Source organism: Opisthocomus hoazin, chromosome 2 (assembly GCF_030867145.1).
Source record: "Opisthocomus hoazin isolate bOpiHoa1 chromosome 2, bOpiHoa1.hap1, whole genome shotgun sequence".
NCBI classification, from domain to species: Eukaryota; Metazoa; Chordata; class Aves; order Opisthocomiformes; family Opisthocomidae; genus Opisthocomus; species Opisthocomus hoazin.
In genome coordinates, this window is record NC_134415.1 from 11,784,944 (window position 1) to 11,806,200 (window position 21,257).

Sequence of the window (21,257 nt, forward strand, 5' to 3'; positions counted from 1 at the left end):
CCCCCATCAAGATTTAAAAAGTTTTCTAAACATAATGGTGAAAGAAGGGGAAAATGTGGTATTTATCCACAAGAAGGGTGATGCACTGGAGCAGCTAGCTAAACACAAAGACTGCATACTATGTTTGAGCACATTTACTAAATAACCCAGTTAAAGCAAGTCTGTAGACCCAGACATGAACAAAACCTGTGTCAGAAGAACAGGTACAGATCTGAGGTCTAATTCTACCAAGCAAGCAACAGAATTGAAATGCTTTTTAATAAGGCTTTTCTAACACGTTTTCTGTCAAGAAATTATGAATAAAAGCATTAAATTCTGCTTTATCATGCATTGTCCACACGCTTTGCAGTAAGAGAACAACCAAGTTGTCAAGAGTGGAAAAGAAGCGCCTACACAAAGAGCTATACACACAGAACAAGAACACATTATTAGCTGCTCTTTTGATAGGTTCCTCCCCCTCCAGCAATATGTGGTATTACAGTCATGCTGGCATGTAGACCTAACATAACAGCAGGCTAAAGAGAATACTCTTGAAAGTCACCAGGCCCCTTGATTCTTTTTACTACCTCTGAAGTCAACACACAACAAATAACAGTTGTAAATGACTGGAATCTATTCACAAAATTAATCAAAGAGGCAGCTACTTTTGAAGGTGATAAAGGCTGAACTTTTATAACACAAAATAATAAATGCTTGAGTATCCAGCTTTACTCTAAGGACTGATCAATCACAGACAGAAGATGGCATAGAGGAGAGAGGAAGAAGCAAAGGCTCCGTTACTCAGAGACAACAACTCATTACAAAAAGCTAGTGGCAAAATAAAAGCATTTTTCTGATTATAATCTTCTGGGCAACAACCAATGGGGTAAGGTTTTTTGTTTGCCTTTTTTTTCTGTTTTGGGTGTTGGGGATTTTTTGTGTTTATTTGTTGTTTTGCTTGGGTTTTTCTATTTTAATACTTCCCTCATATATAACCAAGACATCATACTGCCTGTCTTTAAAGAGAAATTTAAAGTATTTTCAACTACTTTCTAATCGGACGAAGTATTTTCATCATCAATAAAACCTCTGGATGCCTTCTGAGGTTGAGAGCCAAATGCAGTTTACTAGGGATACTACATTCTGAGTAATATACATAAAAATAGGCTTTTAGGCACTTAATTTTCTTGAAAACAAGAAATCCAAAAGAAAGTATTTTATCGAATGGTACAAAGGGTTGAGAATATTAGTTTTAAAGTTTAATCCTCTTAAAGAGTTCTACAGTAACTAAAGACAAGAATTCAACAAGAAACTCCCAAAATATTACCATTAACCATTCAAATATATACATATACTAGAAAGAAGCAGCTCAGAGGACTACAGCTTTTACAGCGTGAAGTGCATGCAATACGGCTACATAACAATACAGTTACACACCACTAAGAGTTCCACATAATGATCCTGAAAGTTGAGGAAGCTACTGCAGTATCAAACTATTTTGATGAAGACTTGTATTTTTACAGTTCCACTGAAACCATTACTGAAACTGAGTCATTCAGCTTCCTTAAAGATAGAGAAATACTCCTCTCTACTAATTTCATTTGCCTTTGTACAATAAGATCATGATATGGGGATAGAGTTACGTCAAATCGTGTGATTAAATTAGATTACAAGTTGCAGAAAAAACAAAGCTCTTTTCAAAAACATCCAGTGCACTTAGCATTTTCACATTTTATGAATCACACAGTGTACTTACTGATCATATTGCAAAATTTATTTCATCTTCTATTCTTGCACTCTGTATGTGATACCTATGAAGAAAATGTGTTCCTCCACACTTCGACAGTAACTGTATGATTGATGGCAATACATTTAAACTAACTTTTTTCTATGAATGCCAAAGATTAATCAAAACAATCGTTCCCCCAGCACCTAGGGAACTTAATTTTCACAAGGAATATAAAACCAGTGCATTAAGTTCACGATTTGAGCAGTTGCACATGGAAGGCTGATGCAATTACCTGTAACATCAGCTCACAGTCATCTCTTCCAACAAAAATCATTTCTCTTGGCAGTCTATGGCGGGTGCCTCCACTGCTCACCAAAAACCAGGATGTTAAGCTCATTTTCTGCTTAGCTGATAAATCCTTGGCAAAGTTACGTCATCCTGTAGCGAGAAAGAGAGAGAGACAGAGAAGTTCATTTTAGTTATTTTTAGCTCCAGTTCCTGCTCAGCAAACACTGTGAGCAGAATACATTAAGCCTCTGAAAATGCAGCTTCCTCAATAGCATGTACTGAATCCAGCTATCGCAGGAAGTGACAAGCTCCAGATTTACATAGTCTGAGGCTTCATGCAACTATGCAAATTTAATTGGCGGTAAGCTTCTTCAAAATGAACAAGCAGGTAGTTAATGCCAAAGTTGTACATCAAGTTGTCAGAAAGCTTTTAACATTTGACCGCTTACTATCAAGATAATTGCTACATTAATGCTTCACTATCACAATCAATAAACAACACGGCAAATGTTCACAAAATACAGCAAGTAACTTGCATGTGTGTCATTATATTCTCCTGTGAAAAAGAAGTACATCATTTGGTCTAAAGCACAGCACCAAGTGAAAGCTTAATTTAAAGGAAGTTTTGCTTCTTATTTCACATTGGATTGTCTCAACAGAACTTGTATCTTGGAAAATTAACAGAGTACGTTTAGAATTCTAAACTAAGCAGAGCAAAATGCAAAATTTAGAAATTATTTATAAGTAGTAAACCTGAAAGTGTTCCTACAAAGCTTCACCTTGATCTTCCAATAAACAACAAGACATGCTACATACTTACTAAGAAAAAAACCCCACAGCTATTTCAAATGTCATAAAATACAAAGGAAAACAAAACTTGAAAACTGGATAAAATCTTTTATGGAAAACTACTTCACATAACACGGCCTACTTGACACTGGGCAAAAATACAATTATAAGCACCCTCCAGAGTAATTCAATGGTTGATACTTGGAAAAGCCTTTAAGAAGTATTCCAAAACTCTCTTTAAGAAAAAACAAGCCAAACCAATCATTTCATTCATTCGTTACCCCCCTGTATTCACTAAAAGAGAAGTCAAAGAAAAGAAAAAGAAACCAGCATTCCTCTCTACCAAATAGCCGGCATTTCTCTTCTCTTTCATTTGTATGTCATTTAGTGAAATTATGCAGGAGTAGCAAATGTACTGTAAGTAGACATAAGCTTGTAGCAGACTTGAGAATAATCTGCATAATAACAAGAATGCAGCGAGGCTTGACTAGATGACCCACGGAGGTCCCTTCCAACCCCCAACATTCTGTGATTCTGTGTGATTCTCAAAACCAAGACTAACCTGCAAGCGCTGAGTAAGACAACAATGCCAGCACTGCCCCATTAGGCAAACTACCAAGCAAGGGGACACACCGCATATTATGAAAATTTAAAGACGACCGAGTTAAGTCAAAACTGCATCTGAAAATGACAGACTGGACATTTACAAAACAGTTAAGTCAAAAGCATACCACAGCAGGTGCTAAAATGAACCAGCAGGGCTGTCAATCCAGTTAAAAAAAATTTAATGCAATTTATTGAAACTTATGTCCACTTAATGTTCTCCACCTCAATGGAAGAAGTGAGACAGCATCTCTACCACACTTTCTACTATATAAATAGAAAATTTAAAGATTACAAATTACATCTACAATACTATCTTGCTGAAATTAAATTTAAAGACATCTAGTTACCAAATAAGTGTTTTAATCATGGAAACAGTTTATTCAGAACCTTTGCAGGAAATTAACATTTGTATTTTTAATTTAACCTAGTTTAAAACTAGAAGATACACTAAGTCAATCAAATGACATTTTCCTATTCCTTTTAAGAAAGTAAAAGGAAGTATCAAAACTGGCCAGCCTAGGTTTCAGCTTCTAACAAGGAAATTAAATGGATGCTTGACAGCAAGCATGCTGTTCAATATCAAAGGTCCTCAGTCCATTTGTATTTTACTGCCTTTTAAATCTCCCAGCTGCTTATCATAACAAAATTTACACCATTAGGCCTTCTTGTTCTAATTGGAAATTCATATAAAAACCTCCAAGAGGACATAAACTATTTGAAAAAGTTCTTACTTAAACATTATGTTTTAGTTAACACAGGTGAACTATCAATAAAGCAGAAAAACTATTTTTATTTATAAAACCGACAAGTAGGTCAACAACTACCGAGCTTGGTAAAAAACCCTGTATCTCCCACAAATGATAAAGCCTGACAAAAAACAGAAGCTAACTGAAATATTTTTTTAAAAACATATTACACAGAGCAATCATTGCCACACAGCTTGGCAGCATATTTGTAGTTAAAAGCCCATCACCATTTCCATTGAATTTAATAATGTTGTTCTTTTCCAACAGTGCTGTCTCAACTTCAACAAATCATCAACCTAGATACATATTTTATTTTAAAGTATTTTTTAGAATAAACAAATGCCTTTGATCAAAGCTAGGCTGAAATTCTGCATCGCAGAACTGGCTGAAAACAGCATACAGTAGCAACAGTTGTTTAATACCAGAACAAAAAAGTGCATTAAAAATTTGAGACGAAGCTGCACACTTACTAGTTATATAGGCAGTATATGGGCAATTACATTGTACCCCGAAAACTACATGAAAGCTAACAATATTTTTAATACACTGCTGTATTAAGTATTCCGGCTGTAGTATTCTGAACAATACCAGGATGACAGATTGTTCACTGTCCAGGAGATACTAAATTCAATTACTATATGACAGGTGCAAAATCATCAGAAGTGGCTCTTTACACAGTGTAAATATAGATCATGATAATTTTTGCGATAAAATATTATGCAAACTAAAGGTTACACTGGGTTCAAAAAGCAGTAAGCATTCATGGAAGAAAAAACTATCACGCCTACTAAATGCAATGACCCCACTTCTAGCTCAGCAGCTGCATGAGTTGTGCATTCTGCAAAGCTGGGAGCATGCTCTAGTGAGGTTTCACTTGGTATCGTCCTAGTTAACACCCTCTCTTCCTTACCTAGTCTTTGTTTATGGGGAACAGGATACTGGCCCAGACAGACCTGTCTTACTCCACTACAGACTATGCTTTTTAGATGAAGTATCTACCAAAAATATTATTTCTTCCCCAGAAAAATGGATTTTAAATACGTTATTGAAACATTTTGTTTCCTTAGTCTTTCCTAATATGGCAATATCGTGTTGTAATCTTTAAACAAATTAATAAGCATTTCACCTTCAAGACTTGATCATTCAAAGCAATAGTTCATTCTAGACACCTAGAAGTCAGCTGCTGAGCTACCTATTGCAACTGCAGAACATTGAACGTTTCCTTGTCTGCAGAAGAAATAGCATCGTACAGTGAAGGGCAGGAACCAGTGTGTAAGAATGAACGCATGGGTAATAAGTCATTTGAAACAGATGATGTAGTAATGAGAAAACTGGCTGCATCATCACTGTAAACAGAATTCAATCCTAAGAACTAAAGCCCGTATTATGTAACCAAAAGATGGGTGTAACCAATTTCAAACATGTCTAGAGAAACACTGCCAAAATCATAGTTTTGATACAGTAATGTTATTGTAAGCAAAAATCCTTAATAATTTCACATTTGAGCAATCTACAGTCTCCATTTCTATATTTGCCTGTAACTGAAAAGTCAACTGTTTTCTCCAACTAAACGATTAGCAAGTACTGAGACGGTAATCCTATACAGAAACAAAAAACTGTGTTTAAAATTTAAACTAAACCTAATATATGCCTGAAATTCTGACATTCAAGCACTGTAGTCCTCTATATTAAGAGTGAAAATAGTATAAACTTCATTGTGCACAACTACTCTATTACTGTACAACAAATTTTATTTAAGAACATTTTAAAACAACATTTAAAAAACTGTGCATGAAGCTGAGACACAGCTTGATGATAATATGTTGCCAGTTATTTGCCCTTATAAGTTCCTGTTTCCAGCTCCTAGAAATTTTGCTAAAATTAAGTTTACCTTCTCATAAAATTGCTTAGTATATTTGGGGAAGATTCAGAAGTAGCGACTCAAACATTTCTGAAACCAAGTTAGAGGAAAACATTCTATGCTACTACCTTTAAAAAAAATTGCAAGTAGTACTTCATACACACAAATTGGTAATTGACATGTGACAGGAGGCCTTAGTATCAGTTTGTACCTTTTACTATTGCTGTTGTGCAAATCTATGCAAATACAGACAAGCAACAGCCTTCTGAAAACTTTCTATGTGTATATTAGTTCAATGAGTACACAGATAAATTCTCTCAACAACTGTCTATACAGATCATGCTCCACAATTCACTTTAACCACCTCTTTTTAATGTTATAGCGCCAGTTATAACCAAAACCAGAACATCCTTCCTCAGTACTCTCAATTCATCCACTATTGCAGGTAGAGAACAAACACAAGAGTAGAAGACTCAGAAGGTGAGAACAACACCACACTTGGCCAAGACACTTGAGCTGGAGCTAGGCAGATTCTGGAATGGGGAATCAAAACAGACAAACATCAGGTGTAAGCCATGACAGGGAGAAATCAGAATTAAGACAGCACTAACAGAGCTAGTAATGACTGGAGAAGTCCTGAAGTTAAAGCTGATTCCCAAGTCACAGAGAAACCCTGTCAGCAAACAATGCGCACAGGAAAAGTACCTACAATGACCGCTTTATTGTCTATCCAATGTAATTCAGGAGACTGAAATAGAGAAATCTACGCTACAGAAAGAAAAGAGCAAAGTGAAGGTAATTCCAACCCTGAGAATATTACTGTATCAATGTAACTGATACTAAAAAGTAATCTACAAATATATTTTTATTTAAATCTAGAAATTTTTAAGTGGAAAACACCGCAATAATACTGTCTACTCTGTAATACAAACACTCTGAAGTTGGGCAGTATCACAATCAGTGTTCCACATACAATCATAATTAACCTACTTACATACATGCATTAAAAAATAACCTTTAACTACATCACCACATAATATTTTAACCAGGACCTCCACCTTATTTGGGTTAAAATAAAGAGCTTAACAGTCAATTAATCAGCATTATTTTTTTCCTCCTCTCCTTATCAACTGATTAGCCTGTGCCTTATTTGTTGCACACCACTGAAAACCTTTTGTGAATTATTAACTTCCTACTGACTTTATCTGCCATGCTCATCACCACGGCATGAGAAATTCATTAACACTTCCAGTAAAATCTCCACAAAATCTCTACAAAGGGTTTATTATAAATGGGGAAATGTAGAGAGCACTTGTTAACACTAAAGTGTCTTAATCTTCAATATTTAAGTCCCAAAACTATCAGCATTTCATCTTAAAGTACCCAGTTTTACACAACATTACAGGTCAAATGGTTTCATTTATTTCTGTTACATCACTGAATGTCTAATTCTTTTCCAAGTAGGTTAAAGTCACATGTAGGGTGGCTAGGAAATTAAGACCACCTTTCCAAAGTATGGGTAGATTGCTCATCTGTGTCATATTTTAACATAGTGGTTTGTTGAACTGTGATCTAATCAATCTGCCAGGCCTCCCCACATTTATATTTCCAACATCATCGTCCATACCATAAAGGCTTTAAGTCACTGTCACTGCCTACACATTGCCCGCCGCCACTTAACACAGATAAAGAATTGGTCCTACAACCCATGATTTTATAGAACTATGAGCCAGTGTCGCACAGCACAACAAAGCAGTACTCTTAATCCAGTGACCAAAGGTGATACATGAGCACCGATAAACAGTATATATGGCAGGTAAGTTGCTACACTATACAACTCTGAAACCAACTCAAAGAGCCACATTGTGACCTGCAATGACCAAACCAACATGATGAATGCTTATCACTAATTCGTTTTAACATGCTCTAGTCCTATCTACTGTTACCTCAAGCCTTTGAGCCCCACGTTGGGCGCCAAAAAGCACCCTTGTAGTTTAACCCGGCAGCTGGCAACCGCACACTAGACAGCTGCTCACTCCCTTTCCCCCTCAGTGGGATGGGGACAAGAAATGGACAAAAGGGGAAACTCATAGGGTGAGATAGAGACAGTTTAATAAGACAACAACGTAAATACTACTACTAATGATAATGATGAATATGCAAAATAAACCACGTACAATTTTTCTCACCACCTGATGACCAATTCGCAGCCCCAAAAAAGTTTGAACTCCCAACCAAGAGAGGATTCAAACTCCCAAACTCCCTCTCTGGAGAGCAGCTCTGCAGAGAGGGAACGGGGAGTGCTGGGGGATGACAAGTTGAGCATGAGCCAGCAGTGTGCCCTGGCTGCCAAGAAGGCCAATGGATATCCTGGAGTGTGGCCAGCAGGTCCAGGGAGGTTCTCTTTCCCCTCTACACTGCCCTAGTGAGGCCCCATCTGGAGTACTCTGTCCAGTTCTGGGCTCCCCACTTCAAGAAAGATGAGGAGCTACTGGAGACAGTCCAGCGGAGGGCTACGACGATGACGAGGGGGCTGGAGCATCTCTCCTATGAGAAAAGGCTGAGGGAGCTGGGCTTGTTCAGCCTGAAGAAGAGAAGGCTGAGAGGGGACCTAATATATACTTATAAATATCTGAAGGGTGGGTGTCAGGAGGATGAGGCCAAGCTCTTTCCAGTAGTGCCCAGTGACAGGACAAGGGGCAACGGGCACAAACTGAAGCAGAGGAAGTTCTGTCTGAACATGAGGAAGAACTTCTTCACTCTGAGGGTGACCGAGCCCTGGAACAGGCTGCCCAGGGAGGTTGTGGAGTCTCCTTCTCTGGAGATATTCAAGACCCACCCGGACAAGGTCTTGTGCAGCCTGCTGTAGGTGACCCTGCTTCAGCAGGAGGGTTGGACTAGATGACCCACAGAGGTCCCTTCCAACCCCTCACATTCTGTGATTCTGTGAAAAACCAACAAACCCCTGCCCCTGGCCAAGTCCATTCGTAAAGTGAGCAGGATGTCTATGGTATGGAATATTTCCATTGGCCAGCTCAGCTATCTGTGTGGCTGTGCTCCCTCTTGCACACCTGCTCATTAGCTGAATACGAGAAAATGGAAAAAGTCCTTGATTTATAGCAACAACTGAAAACATCAGTGTATTATCAACATTCTTCTTGTACTAAATCCAAAACATAACAGCTGCTGGGAAGAAACTTAACTCTATCTCAGCCAAAACCAGGACAATCTGCCATCATAGAGACTATAAATACAAGAAAATAATTCGTACTCTGGAGTAGCTTCTAAATGTTTTAGTCATGAAACTATGCTTGGTGCTTTCATAATCCCCTGCTTACATTGCTGTCATCCCAGAAAGGGAGACAGAGGGCTCCACAGACAACAGTCTCTTGGCTGAAACTATTTGCACCAATTCCTCTGGCTGGCTCATCAAGCGAATCTGTTAATAAACTGGTTATCTTGTGCAGGGGGGGTGGGGGAAAGAAGCATGGCTGAAGAACCTTTCACTGGGAACTGGAATTCAGTTCATGCCACAGTCATGTGAAATGTTATTCCTCAAAACCCTTAAATAAATAAATAATTATCTAACTAAATTAAAGAAGTTTAGGCTAATGATCAATAAAAATATTCCTTGAAGAATTTATGGACCTTCTGAATTCACAGTGTAGTTCACAAGGTGAAGTAAGAAAACTTCAGTGTTGGCCACTGCTTTCCAAGTAACATGGGATACATGTATATAAAAGTTTAGCACACTGAAAAGACACTACCCAAAGTAAGGCTTTGGTCAAGTCAAGTTGGATCAAGCTGTCAAGTGACAGTACTTTTCACTTTGAGGCTAAGATTAGTGTCATAACAACACCCATAAAGGTTAGTAAAAGTATACCCTTAGAAGGCTGTAAAAAATAATAAAAAAATAAAATCAATGGAAGCATAAATAAGGTAAATTACGCTAAAAAAACTCATCATCAACATCCCCCAGAGAAGATGAGTTCACATACTTAGGAAAACTGACCAAAACAATCCTAGATTTCAGCAGTTGTCCAACTAGAACTGCTATTATGGAGTACTACACTGACTGGCAAATTCCCCTGAACACATCCCTCTAGAAACATCCAAATGCTATATACTGCCCTGAACAAGAAACTGTTCCCATTCACACCAATATAAAGAAATATTGCTATTAGTTATAAACTTTATGACAATTTCATGCAATTACTCTAGAGTTACACTGACGTAACAGAGCAGAACTGCATGGCAAACATGCAAATAGGTAATGTGGAAGAAAACAGGAAACCAAGGAAGAAAGGTGAAGTATCCATTCAATTTAGCTTCCTTGTTCAAATGGGGAACAGGAGTACATTTAGGATGACTGTCCCTACCACTAAACCAAAACACCTCAAAAAATTGCAGTCCTCCTTGGTCTCTTGGCTTATCTCTTAAACTTATTAAGGTTTAGCTGACAAGGCAACTGAAGATAGACTCAGACATTCATTCTGCTTCTGAAGTACTTGACCTGTTCCACCTTAGTTCGAATACCCAAACTTGGCCACAGTGTCTTGAAAAAAAGATTAGAAAATCACACTGAAGCCTTACACTACATCTAAAATGTGTAATTTCCAATGTCCATCAAAAATTGTAGCCATGACTAAATTTTACAGAACAAGGCAACCACTGAGAGCAAATAAACCCTCTTCACCACCACCCTGCAAAACTGCTCTCTTCCCCTTTTTGCTGCCCCCCTTCCTTTTTTGTATGTACACAGACAGAGGAAGAAAGAAGGCAAAAAAAGAGTACGTAAACCTCCCTAAATCTTAGTCTGCAAAATCAGCTGGGTCTTTTGTTTACAGAGAAAATTGTTCACTAGCAACATCTGCTAGATCAAATATTTTACAACAGATTTTTTAAAAGTTATTTTAAATTTAAGAAGAAGAAAATATATATATTAAAACATAGAGCAGAAATAAAAACCAGAGTAAGAAAATGTCTTTATAAAGCATCAGGAGATCAAGATGAGTCATGCCTCTTGTTTTTCTTTTTATTAGTATAATCCAACAGAGGTAGATATGCACATTACCTACATTACCTATCATACAAGACTAACTAAAACCACAAGAGTTAGAGTTCTACCACATCAATAAAGCAACAGCAATGTACTTCTCCGAGGGTCTCTGGCTAGGAAAGGAAGAAAACCAAAACAGAACAAAATAAAGGGGGGGTGTGTGTGTGGAACCCAGACAGCCATACACGCACACGCTCCACTTTACTGTGGTGAAGCTGCAGAGTACAGCTCAGCACTCAGTCGATCTGGCCCTAGGGTCAGATTATCGCAGCAGACTCCTCAGGAGCGTTTGTGGCAAGGAGTATTTCTTCCTCATATTTTAATTACAAAAAGGCATAAAAGCCTTCTAACTGGGAATGCTACTAAGAATAGCGAGAGATTCTCCTCCTGAAGAGGAAAGAGCCTCCAAAGAGCTTGAGATCTCTACCCAAGGGACCCAGATACCCTTTTTGCCCTACAGGTCACCCCATGTGTCTGATGGAGTAAAGACAAGAAAGCAGCTCAGGAGGCTGTTGCCCTCTGTCAGTCAGCAAATCTGCCCAGTAATGTGGCTACAGCTGTGGGGCCACACAAGCATCCTTTCCCTCCGGTCCAGGTCAGAATTAGATCTATGTCTATTTTATTGCTGTGACACACAGGGATAGCTGTCAGAACAGGAACTGAAATAAAACCCTTTTTCTGCCAACAGTGCAGCTGCACTGAAAGTTGCTCGGGGTTTTGATTTTGAGAGACAATGACTTAAAAGACTATATCCTACTTCATTTTTGATGTAGTAATGACTCACACAACTGAAACCAACAATCTCTCATGTAAAGCATCTAAGAAAGGGAAATTAAATGTTAAAGCAACTTTGAAGACAGCTGTGCCTTTCCCCACCACAAAAGCCCCTTTAAAAAAAAAAAAAAAAAAAATTCCTAGTAGAAGCTAGGAGATCAAATTGTATTAAGACCAGCAGAGGGAAACAAAGACTTCAACAACTTGACAAAAAAAAAAAAGGTTATCTTTACAGTGAATACTGGCAAACATGCAAATTCTTAAAAAAATGATGAGAAAACTTTGCACAAGACTGGTACTGTACATGCAGATAGCCTTACACAACAATCATAAGCCTTTTTATGCATATATTGTTGTTGTAATAATCAGGGGTACCTGAAGGATAAAAAATATTTTTAAGTTTTAAGGTCTTCTCAGTCTAAACATTGGATTTCAAGCTGTTAAAAGTACACTCAGTTATTAGCCACTACGATAAAGCCATTAAGACTTAAAAAAAGCTATCCTGTTTTATCCTTTGGTAACAGACAATAGGGATATTTTGCATTTATTAAAGAAAATGGACAGCTTGTTTTGCATTCCTAATCTTTACATTCATAAGCAAAAAATCATTTCTCACGAATGTTCTTCTTTGAAGCCTTCCTACACAGGAAAGCAACAATTTTGAAAAGTTGCTTTCAATAAAATGTTCAAATAGAAGGTAATGTCTGCTTGTAAGAGTAGCTTAACTTACGGTCAAACAATCAAGTGTTCATATTTTGTCCATCACTCTCATTCAGATTAAGGAACTGAATAAAGAAAACTATTTTGAAGTTTTTCTGTTTCACCATGATCAAACAAGGTCATCAACACAGAGATTAGCACACCCGTATGCTAATAAAATAGCGCACCTGGTAAGTAGTCTTTAGAAAAGATCACGGCAAACAGGCCACAGAAACCGTAACCAAATTGCCTTAGGGAAAAAGTTTCCTTTCATTAAAGCTACAGAAATACCTCCTTCCCACTCCATATCAGACTATATTATCAGACTATACTATTGCCAAGATAAGCAAACAGGAAAATAAATAAATAAATACAAATCAGGCACTGCATTCAAGTAGAATGTAATCTTGAAGAAGCAGTCAAGTCCTCTTCCTCCGCTTCCTACTCTCACTGCCTCCATCGTGGCATGTTCCAAGTTATTTTGTAGGCTGTGCATGATGAGGAAGTTTTATTTGCAGTGGCCAAGTACCAACCACAGTCCTGAGCACTACTGAAAAGACAAACACCACTCTGCAAATAAAATTGGACCTCTTAACCTCCCAAGGGTGGTGATTTCACTTGCCCCAAAATTGTGAAATATATGGGGTTTATTCCATGTCCTAAGATACTTAGTAACATTAAATTACATTCCAGGCAATGCAAACTTTTTCTTCTTTAATACAGGGAATTAATTTTTTTGTGGGTATGAAGGCAAATAAGCTCTCCAAAGAAAAACATGTATTTAAGTAATTTTAACATCGCTCTTAGTTTTCAATTCCATTTGACTTCTTGACACAATGTATAAGTACACAGAACATGAAAATGGAAGTAACAGAGGGCGATTATTGAAATCAGTGTTACTGATCTCAATATCCATTCATAGCATTACATACGCATAACTGGAAAAAGGTAGTCAATTATTATTCTTTGCTACATCTCCACTGTAACATGAAAAACATATTTATCATTCCAAGATAGGCTCCATACGAATATTTGATACATTCTACCCTCTCCCTTATGAAATGCTTTGGAGCTTTTCACAATTATTTCAACAGCCAAGTCCACAGATGTATTTTTCTTGGAAATACACTAAGTTGTTTGTTCCAAGCTCAGTAACACAGGCCCTACATGGAAAAAAAAAAAAAAAGGGCAAAAAAAAAAAAAAGAAGGCTGGATGTACTTATTTTACAAAACAACCAAAGGCTCAAAATTTTGCCATAAAGTTCTAAGTGATGTTCGCTCTCAGCAATCTTCAGTCTGAAGACAGGGAAAGAGTGTGTGTGTGCACCAGTATAATAAAAGCTCGTTGACACCTTGTCGTAATTATGTTATGCTATGTGGGTATTCCACAAAGTATTTAACATCACTACAAGCTTAAATCCAAAATTCTTTAAAAACTAGCATGGTAGCTGTGATGTAAAGAGAGCAGTTTTCTTCATGCTCAGCATTTTCCAATCTCGGACAAAACCATGGGATTTGATTTTTAAGATCTTTTCCCTATGGGAAGTCCTCTTCCTGGTGATTCATATGAAAATAGAGTAGAACAAGGCTTAAAATGCCTTATATTTTCATTATGTGTTCAGTTCTTTACTCATAACCCAAATCATCCAATAGAAATACAGTCTTGCAGTTTAGAGTATAGCATTTCTTTAATGTCTGTGTCCCTCCCATCTCTCTCCTTCCCAGGAATTGAAATTGAAAGGTAACAAATACAACACGAACACTTTCTCAGTGTATGATCACATGAGAACAGCTGCCTAAAAGACAGTATTAAGAATTTAGCAAGACACAAAGCCGGGTATGACATCTGCACAAACAACAAGAATACCCATGGTTTTAATGATTAGTATTACTTATTGCAAAGGTTTTAAACCAGTCTGTAATTAGTACCTAGCAAATGGCTTCCCTGGAGAGAAGCTATTCCACATTTGCTTGCGGTGCCTGCTCATTCCTTTCTTGCATGCAGCCACCAAACAGGAATACAGCTACTAGCACGGTAAGTCTTCATTCTGTTTCTTACACTACCTCTTATTTTCCAGATGTGATCAGCTACATGTGACATTGTCACCACAAACTTTTAGAATTAACATGTACAGTGAGCATGCAACTTGATGATTTTGTGCAAGGACTTGCTTGAGCAAGTGTATCACAACCCCTCAACTAAATCACAGTTAGAAGCCCTCACTGCTGTGTAAGCAGAATATTTTCATATGGACATTTATAAGCAGGTTTAAGAATGACTGACTGATGATTTAAAGCTGATTTGGTACAACATCAGCATATGTTTTGCAGAATACTACAATGAAAATCTGCTTAACTTCAGAACGCTTGGAGACCATCAGAAAATGCTTTTATTAGTATCATATTATAAATATTTTTAAAGGCTATGAAATGAATGCAACTGTGTCTTTCAATAGACAGAAATCTGGAATTCAAGTAGTTCTATGGGTGGAAACCTATATAGATTGTAAGTTCATTAATTCTGTTGCCTTAAATAAAAAAAAAAAAAAAAAAAAGAAGAGATGTGAAAGGTAAAGCTAAATGCAAAGGGCTGTGAACTCCACACACACTGCCCCAGGCAGGGAACCAAACAAGAGGAAGCGGTACTATAACCTCATCCATCAAAAGGGATTGAGTTAACCCTCTCACTGGCACTTTAATGAACAAGTCTGGGGCTCTGGGTTTTGTTTTTTTAAGAACTATCCACAGTTACTACAAAAGTTATTTCTTTCATGTCTCCAACAAAAAGATTTGACTGGGAACTTCGTCATGCTCAGCTGCACAAAAAGTAAAAGGTATATTAAGCAACACTGACTATGCTGCTGCAATACAGAAACATTCTTCTGGTTTACCAAAAATAATTTAAATCATTTTAACATGGAACTAAATACGGACAAAAGCATAAGAAGTTGATTAAAACAGATCATCATCAGTTCACTTTTTAAAGGCTGGAACAATTCACATCCTCTGTTCTTTAAATTACATTTCCACAGTATAAAAGTTATTATCACTATTGGTACCCACTAAGCAACACTTCTGATAGTTTAATAAGTAACACCTAACATCTTAGAGTAAATTAGTGCTGCATTTCTATGTTTGTTTATTTTGCCTTGGCTCTTTCTCACTTTATTTCTTGTGTATTTCCTATTGAAAAGATGGTAATTACTTATTTTGTGTATCTGTCACATACAAGACTAATACTATCTCTTGCTTGGTCAGAGCGTGCAGGGACACGACGAGGAAGGCCAAGGCTCACCTGGAATTGAAGCTGGCAAGGGATGTCAAAAACAACAAGAAGGGCTTCTTCAACTACATCAGCAGCAAAAGGAAGGCTAGGGACAATGTGGGGCCGCTGCTGAATGAGGCGGGTGTCCTGGTGACAGAGGATGCGGAGAAGGCAGAGCTACTGAATGCCTTCTTTGCTTCAGTCTTCAGTGCCAAGGCAGGCCCTCAGGAATCCCAGGCCCCGGAGGTAAGAGAGGAAGCCTACATAAAGGACGACTTTCCCTTGGTCGAGGAGGACTGTGTGAGGGATCGCTTAAGCGATCTGGACGTCCACAAATCCATGGGCCCCGATGGAATGCACCCACGAGTGCTGAGAGAGCTGGTGGATGTCATTGCTGAGCCACTCTCCATGATGTCTGAGAGGTCCTGGAGGACAGGAGAGGTGCCCGAGGACTGGAGAAAGGCCAGTGTCACTCCAATCTTCAAAAAGGGCAAGAAGGAGGACCCAGGGAACTACAGGCCGGTCAGCCTCACCTCCATCCCGGGAAAGGTGATGGAGTAGCTTATCCTCGAGGCCATCATCAAGCAAGTGGAGGAAAAGAAGGTTATCAGGAGTAGTCAGCATGGATTCACCAAGGGGAAATCACGCCTGACCAATCTAATAGCTTTCTACGATGAGATTACTGGCTGGGTAGACGAAGGGAGAGCCGTGGATGTTGTCTACCTTGACTTCAGCAAGGCTTTCGACACAGTCTCCCATGATATCCTCCTAGGGAAGCTCAGGAAGTATGGGCTGGATGAGTGGTCAGTGAGGTGGATTGAGAACTGGCTGAATGGCAGAACTCAGAGGGTTGTCAACAGCGGCACTGAGTCTAGTTGGAGGCTGGTAACTAGTGGTCTCCCTCAGGGGTCAGTACTGGGCCCAGCCTTGTATAACTTCTTCGTCAACGACCTGGATGAAGAGTTAGAGTGTACCCTCAGCAAGTTTGATGATGACACAAAACTGGGAGGTGTGGTAGATACACCAGAAGGCTGTGCTGCCATTCAGCGTGACCTGGACAGGCTGGAAAGTTGGGCAGAGAGGAACCTGATGAGGTTCAACAAGGGCAAGTGCAGGGTCCTGCACCTGGGGAGGAACAACCCCATGGACCAGTACAGGCTTGGGGTAGACCTGTTGAAGATCAGCTCTGCGGAGAGGGACCTGGGAGTGATGGTGGACGACCATGAGCCAGCAGTGTGCCCTGGCTGCCAAGAAGGCCAATGGCATTCTGGGGTGCATTAGGAGGAGTGTGGCCAGGAGGTCGAGGGAAGTTCTCCTTCCCCTCTACACTGCCCTGGTGAGGCCTCATCTGGAGTACTCTGTCCAGTTCTGGGCTCTCCACTTCAAGAAAGATGAAGAGTTACTGTAGACAGTCCAGCGGAGGGCTACGAGGATGGTGAGGGGACTGGAGCATCTCTCCTACGAGGAGAGGCTGAGGGAGCTGGGCTTGTTCAGCCTGAAGAAGAGAAGGCTGCGAGGGGACCTAATATATACTTATAAATATCTGAAGGGTGGGTGTCAGGAGGATGGGGCCAAGCTCTTTTCAGTGGTGCCCAGTGACAGGACAAGGGGCAACGGGCACAAACTGAGGCACAGGAAGTTCCGTCTGAACATGAGGAAGAACTTCTTCCCTCTGAGGGTGACGGAGCACTGGAACAGGCTGCCCAGGGAGGCTGTGGAGTCTCCTTCTCTGGAGATATTCAAGAGCCGCCTGGACAAGGTCTTGTGCAGCCTACTGTAGGTGACCCTGCTTCGGCAGGAGGGTTGGACTAGATGATCCACAGAGGTCCCTTCCAACCCCTACCATTCTGTGATTCTGTAATCCAAAATAGCCTAGTTGTAGCCTTCATTTTATTTCCCCAGACACACTTTTACAAGACATATTTCTTACTTCAAGCAAGTGTGTGTATTTTTTTAAACAAATGATTTACGTTTTTTTTAACTATATTTTCCTTCTACCCCACAGTTAGTAATTAAAACTCCTACTGACACCATTTTTAGTTACCTGAGGAAGTGGGGCTTAAGTAGTCACTCTTCTTCTGTCAATCACTCCTCCTAACAGCAAACTTCAGAGAGCTAGAGATTTCAGAGATACAAAACTCCTAAAAGTTCTGGAAGGCTGAGCAGAACAAGTTCAAAAGAACAAGTCCATCATCCCACTAGCAGAAGCACTGTGCTACAAGCTTGACAGTTCCCAGCTCCTTAAAGGTTGCTGGCCGACCTGCGCTCACACAGCTCCTCTGTCCTCTGCCATTTCAGGGTGATCGCCATTCCGGTTACTTTCCTCACAGAACATTACTGGTTTTCAACCAAGCAGAGCAAGAGCGAGCACACGTACATGTTGAGGATCAGCACAGTTTGGGATACAGGACACACCCCTGAGAAACCAGACATTACTTGTTTCTCCTGTATGTTTTTCTCTCCAGTTCATCTTCATAGGATTGCTTTACTTTCAATCAAAAGCAAAGTGCTTTCCTAGTGTTGCCAGAAACTCCGAGGTACTTTTTTCCCTTTAGCCTTGGATGTACATGCCATGTACTATTACAAGTTAGAAGCAGGGACAGAGGAAATAGAAATGTTCCCTGTACTTGGTCCAGAAGATGAACAGGTTGAGGGGTCTCCTGTCCAGGCACACAAGCATTTTTAATAGAGTGAGTGCATTCTCATGGTATTGCAAGTATAAACACACAAGCATCACAATGGATTAAACAGATATTTCAACAATAAAGGTCCAACAATGTCAGCCCATACATCCATAAAAGTCAAGCTTTACAATTAGGAACAACGGCTCTAGAATATACTAATCCGCAATCTTCTGCAGACAGAAAGGCAGCTAAAATTCAAAAGAATACTGAATAATCACGACAAAACAATTATCCTTTATTATTTGTATTTTAACTCTCAGTAGTAAAAAACCTCTATGAACAACGGAGCTCCGAAGACTGACTTTCATTCCCACTTTCTCCTCAAGTTCAAAGTGCTTTTCTGATGTTTTTGCAAGTTTGCTTCAGAGAAAAAGAAAATGCCTCTTATTTTCAAATCCTCCACAACTTTTAGTACCTGAAAAGGTGATAAAATTCCATCATACACATTGTATTCAGAATTTAAAATGAGACTGGAGAGGACTCTGCCCCCAGTTTTACTGGCTGAAATGGAGACGTTAGCGGTTTAATTAAATTCAAAGATCTAAAGACAGGAACAGTAAACTGTTCAGTAACATGGGATGGGAATTTATAGCGTGGCATCTCTTCCTTATTAGCAGCTCCTGCATCCACGCTTCCACTGCAGCAAATCTCAAGTAATGTACTTTGTGTGAACTGCCTCGTGTTCCTTGCACATGCCACACAGTAGCAGTTACTATGGCAAGTTAATACATACAAAGCTAATACATGGATTACCCTGTCATAAGTTGTTTGCATCTCCACAACTTAACTGTATTGACTTATTTTCAACCTTAGTGTTGAAGACTCAACTGACAAGCAAATAAGCAGTTCTAACCCTCATCATGCAAATGCTAAACTGAAGAAGCTGCAGTTCCACACCAGCCAAAGCCAGACTGACTGCTGTCGGGATCCCAACCGTCCTGCCCTGCCCCAGCCTCAACGTCCTAACTCCTCCTTTTGCCTTGGCTGCAGGACTCAGGTGGCTGTGCAGCTGAGCTGAGCTGTAGCAGCATGTTCAACTAGCGACAAACTAACTCTTGCGCTCTTCTCCACTTCCACAAACAAATGAATCATTCCCAGAAGGTCACACACAGAAACCTAGCACCAAAGCAAAAGGAGTGGGGCTCTGTAGCTAGGGGTGGGAGACAAGGGAACAACAGTACATGACCAAGACAGCCAGCAGCCAGTTCTGCTTAGGCTGCTACAAGAACACAGGTCAATTACACCACATCTACCTAAGCTTCACAGGACTTCTTATAGTTAGAATAAGTCTAGATTAACCGTAAGAAATATTAATATAATAATTACTATTTAAATATAAAGTAGTTTTTTATATTTACCCACTACAGATTAAAGCTGTATAATTTTTAAAAACTTACAGTGTGTATTTTGACAACTAATCACAGTCCAATGATCAAATCTTTAGTCTCTCACCTCCTGATATACTAATGCAGTCTTTCTTCTAAATCTGCCTTAGATCAGTGACCCCAAATGTGAAAGAAAGGAAGAATTCCTATGGAAATAATTATACAAATAAAACAATACAAAGACATCTTTGAATAAAATTTTTAAGGCCATGGCACTGTCCCCCTAAAAGTGCAACAGATAAAAATAGTAGGGCATCGCGCTTTTCTTGGTTTTGGAATGGAACTGCACCAAGGCAAAGACCCACAAAATATGGGAATTCAAGGATTTCAATCTGCTAAATGTACTTTTCTACTAAAGTGCTGTCTGAAATACTGTCATCCTTAGTGTATTTCATAAAATTATGTTTGTGGTTTGTTTTTTAACCAAATCAAAAGTTTCAATTGGCCTCAACTGGGAAAGGAATGACTCGGGACTCCCTGGTTCACTGTCACACCTTGATATTGATGTTTCAGCTTTTTTTTTTAACCGCCACCTTACAAAGGACTTTACTATGTGCTATAGGCTGCCCAGTCAATATAAAAACAAAAATGAATTCACCTTGTCAGATATCGAAGCAAATACCCAGTAATATTAACTGGACCAACTGAAAATGGTTATTGTGTAGGGTACACAAACCGGGTAAATAGAATTAGAGATCACGAAAGCAATGTCAGAAGCTCTAGAAGAAAAAGTCCTTCTTGCTTCTTGGCAAACTAGAGCTCAAGGCATGATGAACAAAAACTTTAAAATGTTTCTACTATGTGCTGGTACTGAAATTTGATTCAGAGACCAGGAACTGAAGCTGCTGGATAATTTAGTTCCTAGTTCTGTTACAAACTCTGACCTCCTCAAAGCAAGTAACCAGGCAGCATTTCAAAACAATACACTTGCAATGATAATCCTGCAAGTAACCAATGCAAACCAGATTCTAGAATATCAGTCTGCCCTAAAGGGGGAAGCTGACTGTTGCTATTTGCAGTTTCAGCAATGCAACACCTGAACACGTTTGACAGTTGAAGTTGCCAACACAGTATGCTGAAGAAAATGCAATCAGGCCACAAAAATGCATTTAGAAGAAAAACAGTTTTTGAACAATATCTTTTCTTATGTTTATCAGCAAGAACTATAATAATAAGACAAACACAAAGTGACCACTGAGGGCAATATCTTCTGTAACATGAAATTATTGTAGTGGTTCCCTAGTTCTTACACCAACTAGTTCCGATCGTTCTTCAAAACTCCCTGATAATCCACAAGCTAAACAAAAAGTAGTTCTGGGTTCTCAGAGGTTCCTCAATGGCTTCCTAAATAATTTCTGCTTACAACTCAAAAAAGATTTGTAATGACCAGTTT

General features: G+C 39.1%; 1 protein-coding gene across 5 annotated transcripts in view; it reads right to left on the reverse strand.

The window, feature by feature from the left end:
- The window catches only part of CEP170 (centrosomal protein 170), a 103,271-nt gene that overhangs the window by 76,079 nt on the left and 5,935 nt on the right, over positions 1-21,257 (reverse strand). For all 5 annotated transcript variants that reach the window (XM_075412623.1, XM_075412625.1, XM_075412624.1 and 2 more), the window contains exon 2: positions 2,001-2,146. In XM_075412623.1, coding sequence (XP_075268738.1) covers positions 2,001-2,105 — 105 coding nt within the window. In that variant the 5' untranslated portion in view covers positions 2,106-2,146. The remainder of the gene's footprint in view (positions 1-2,000; positions 2,147-21,257) is intronic.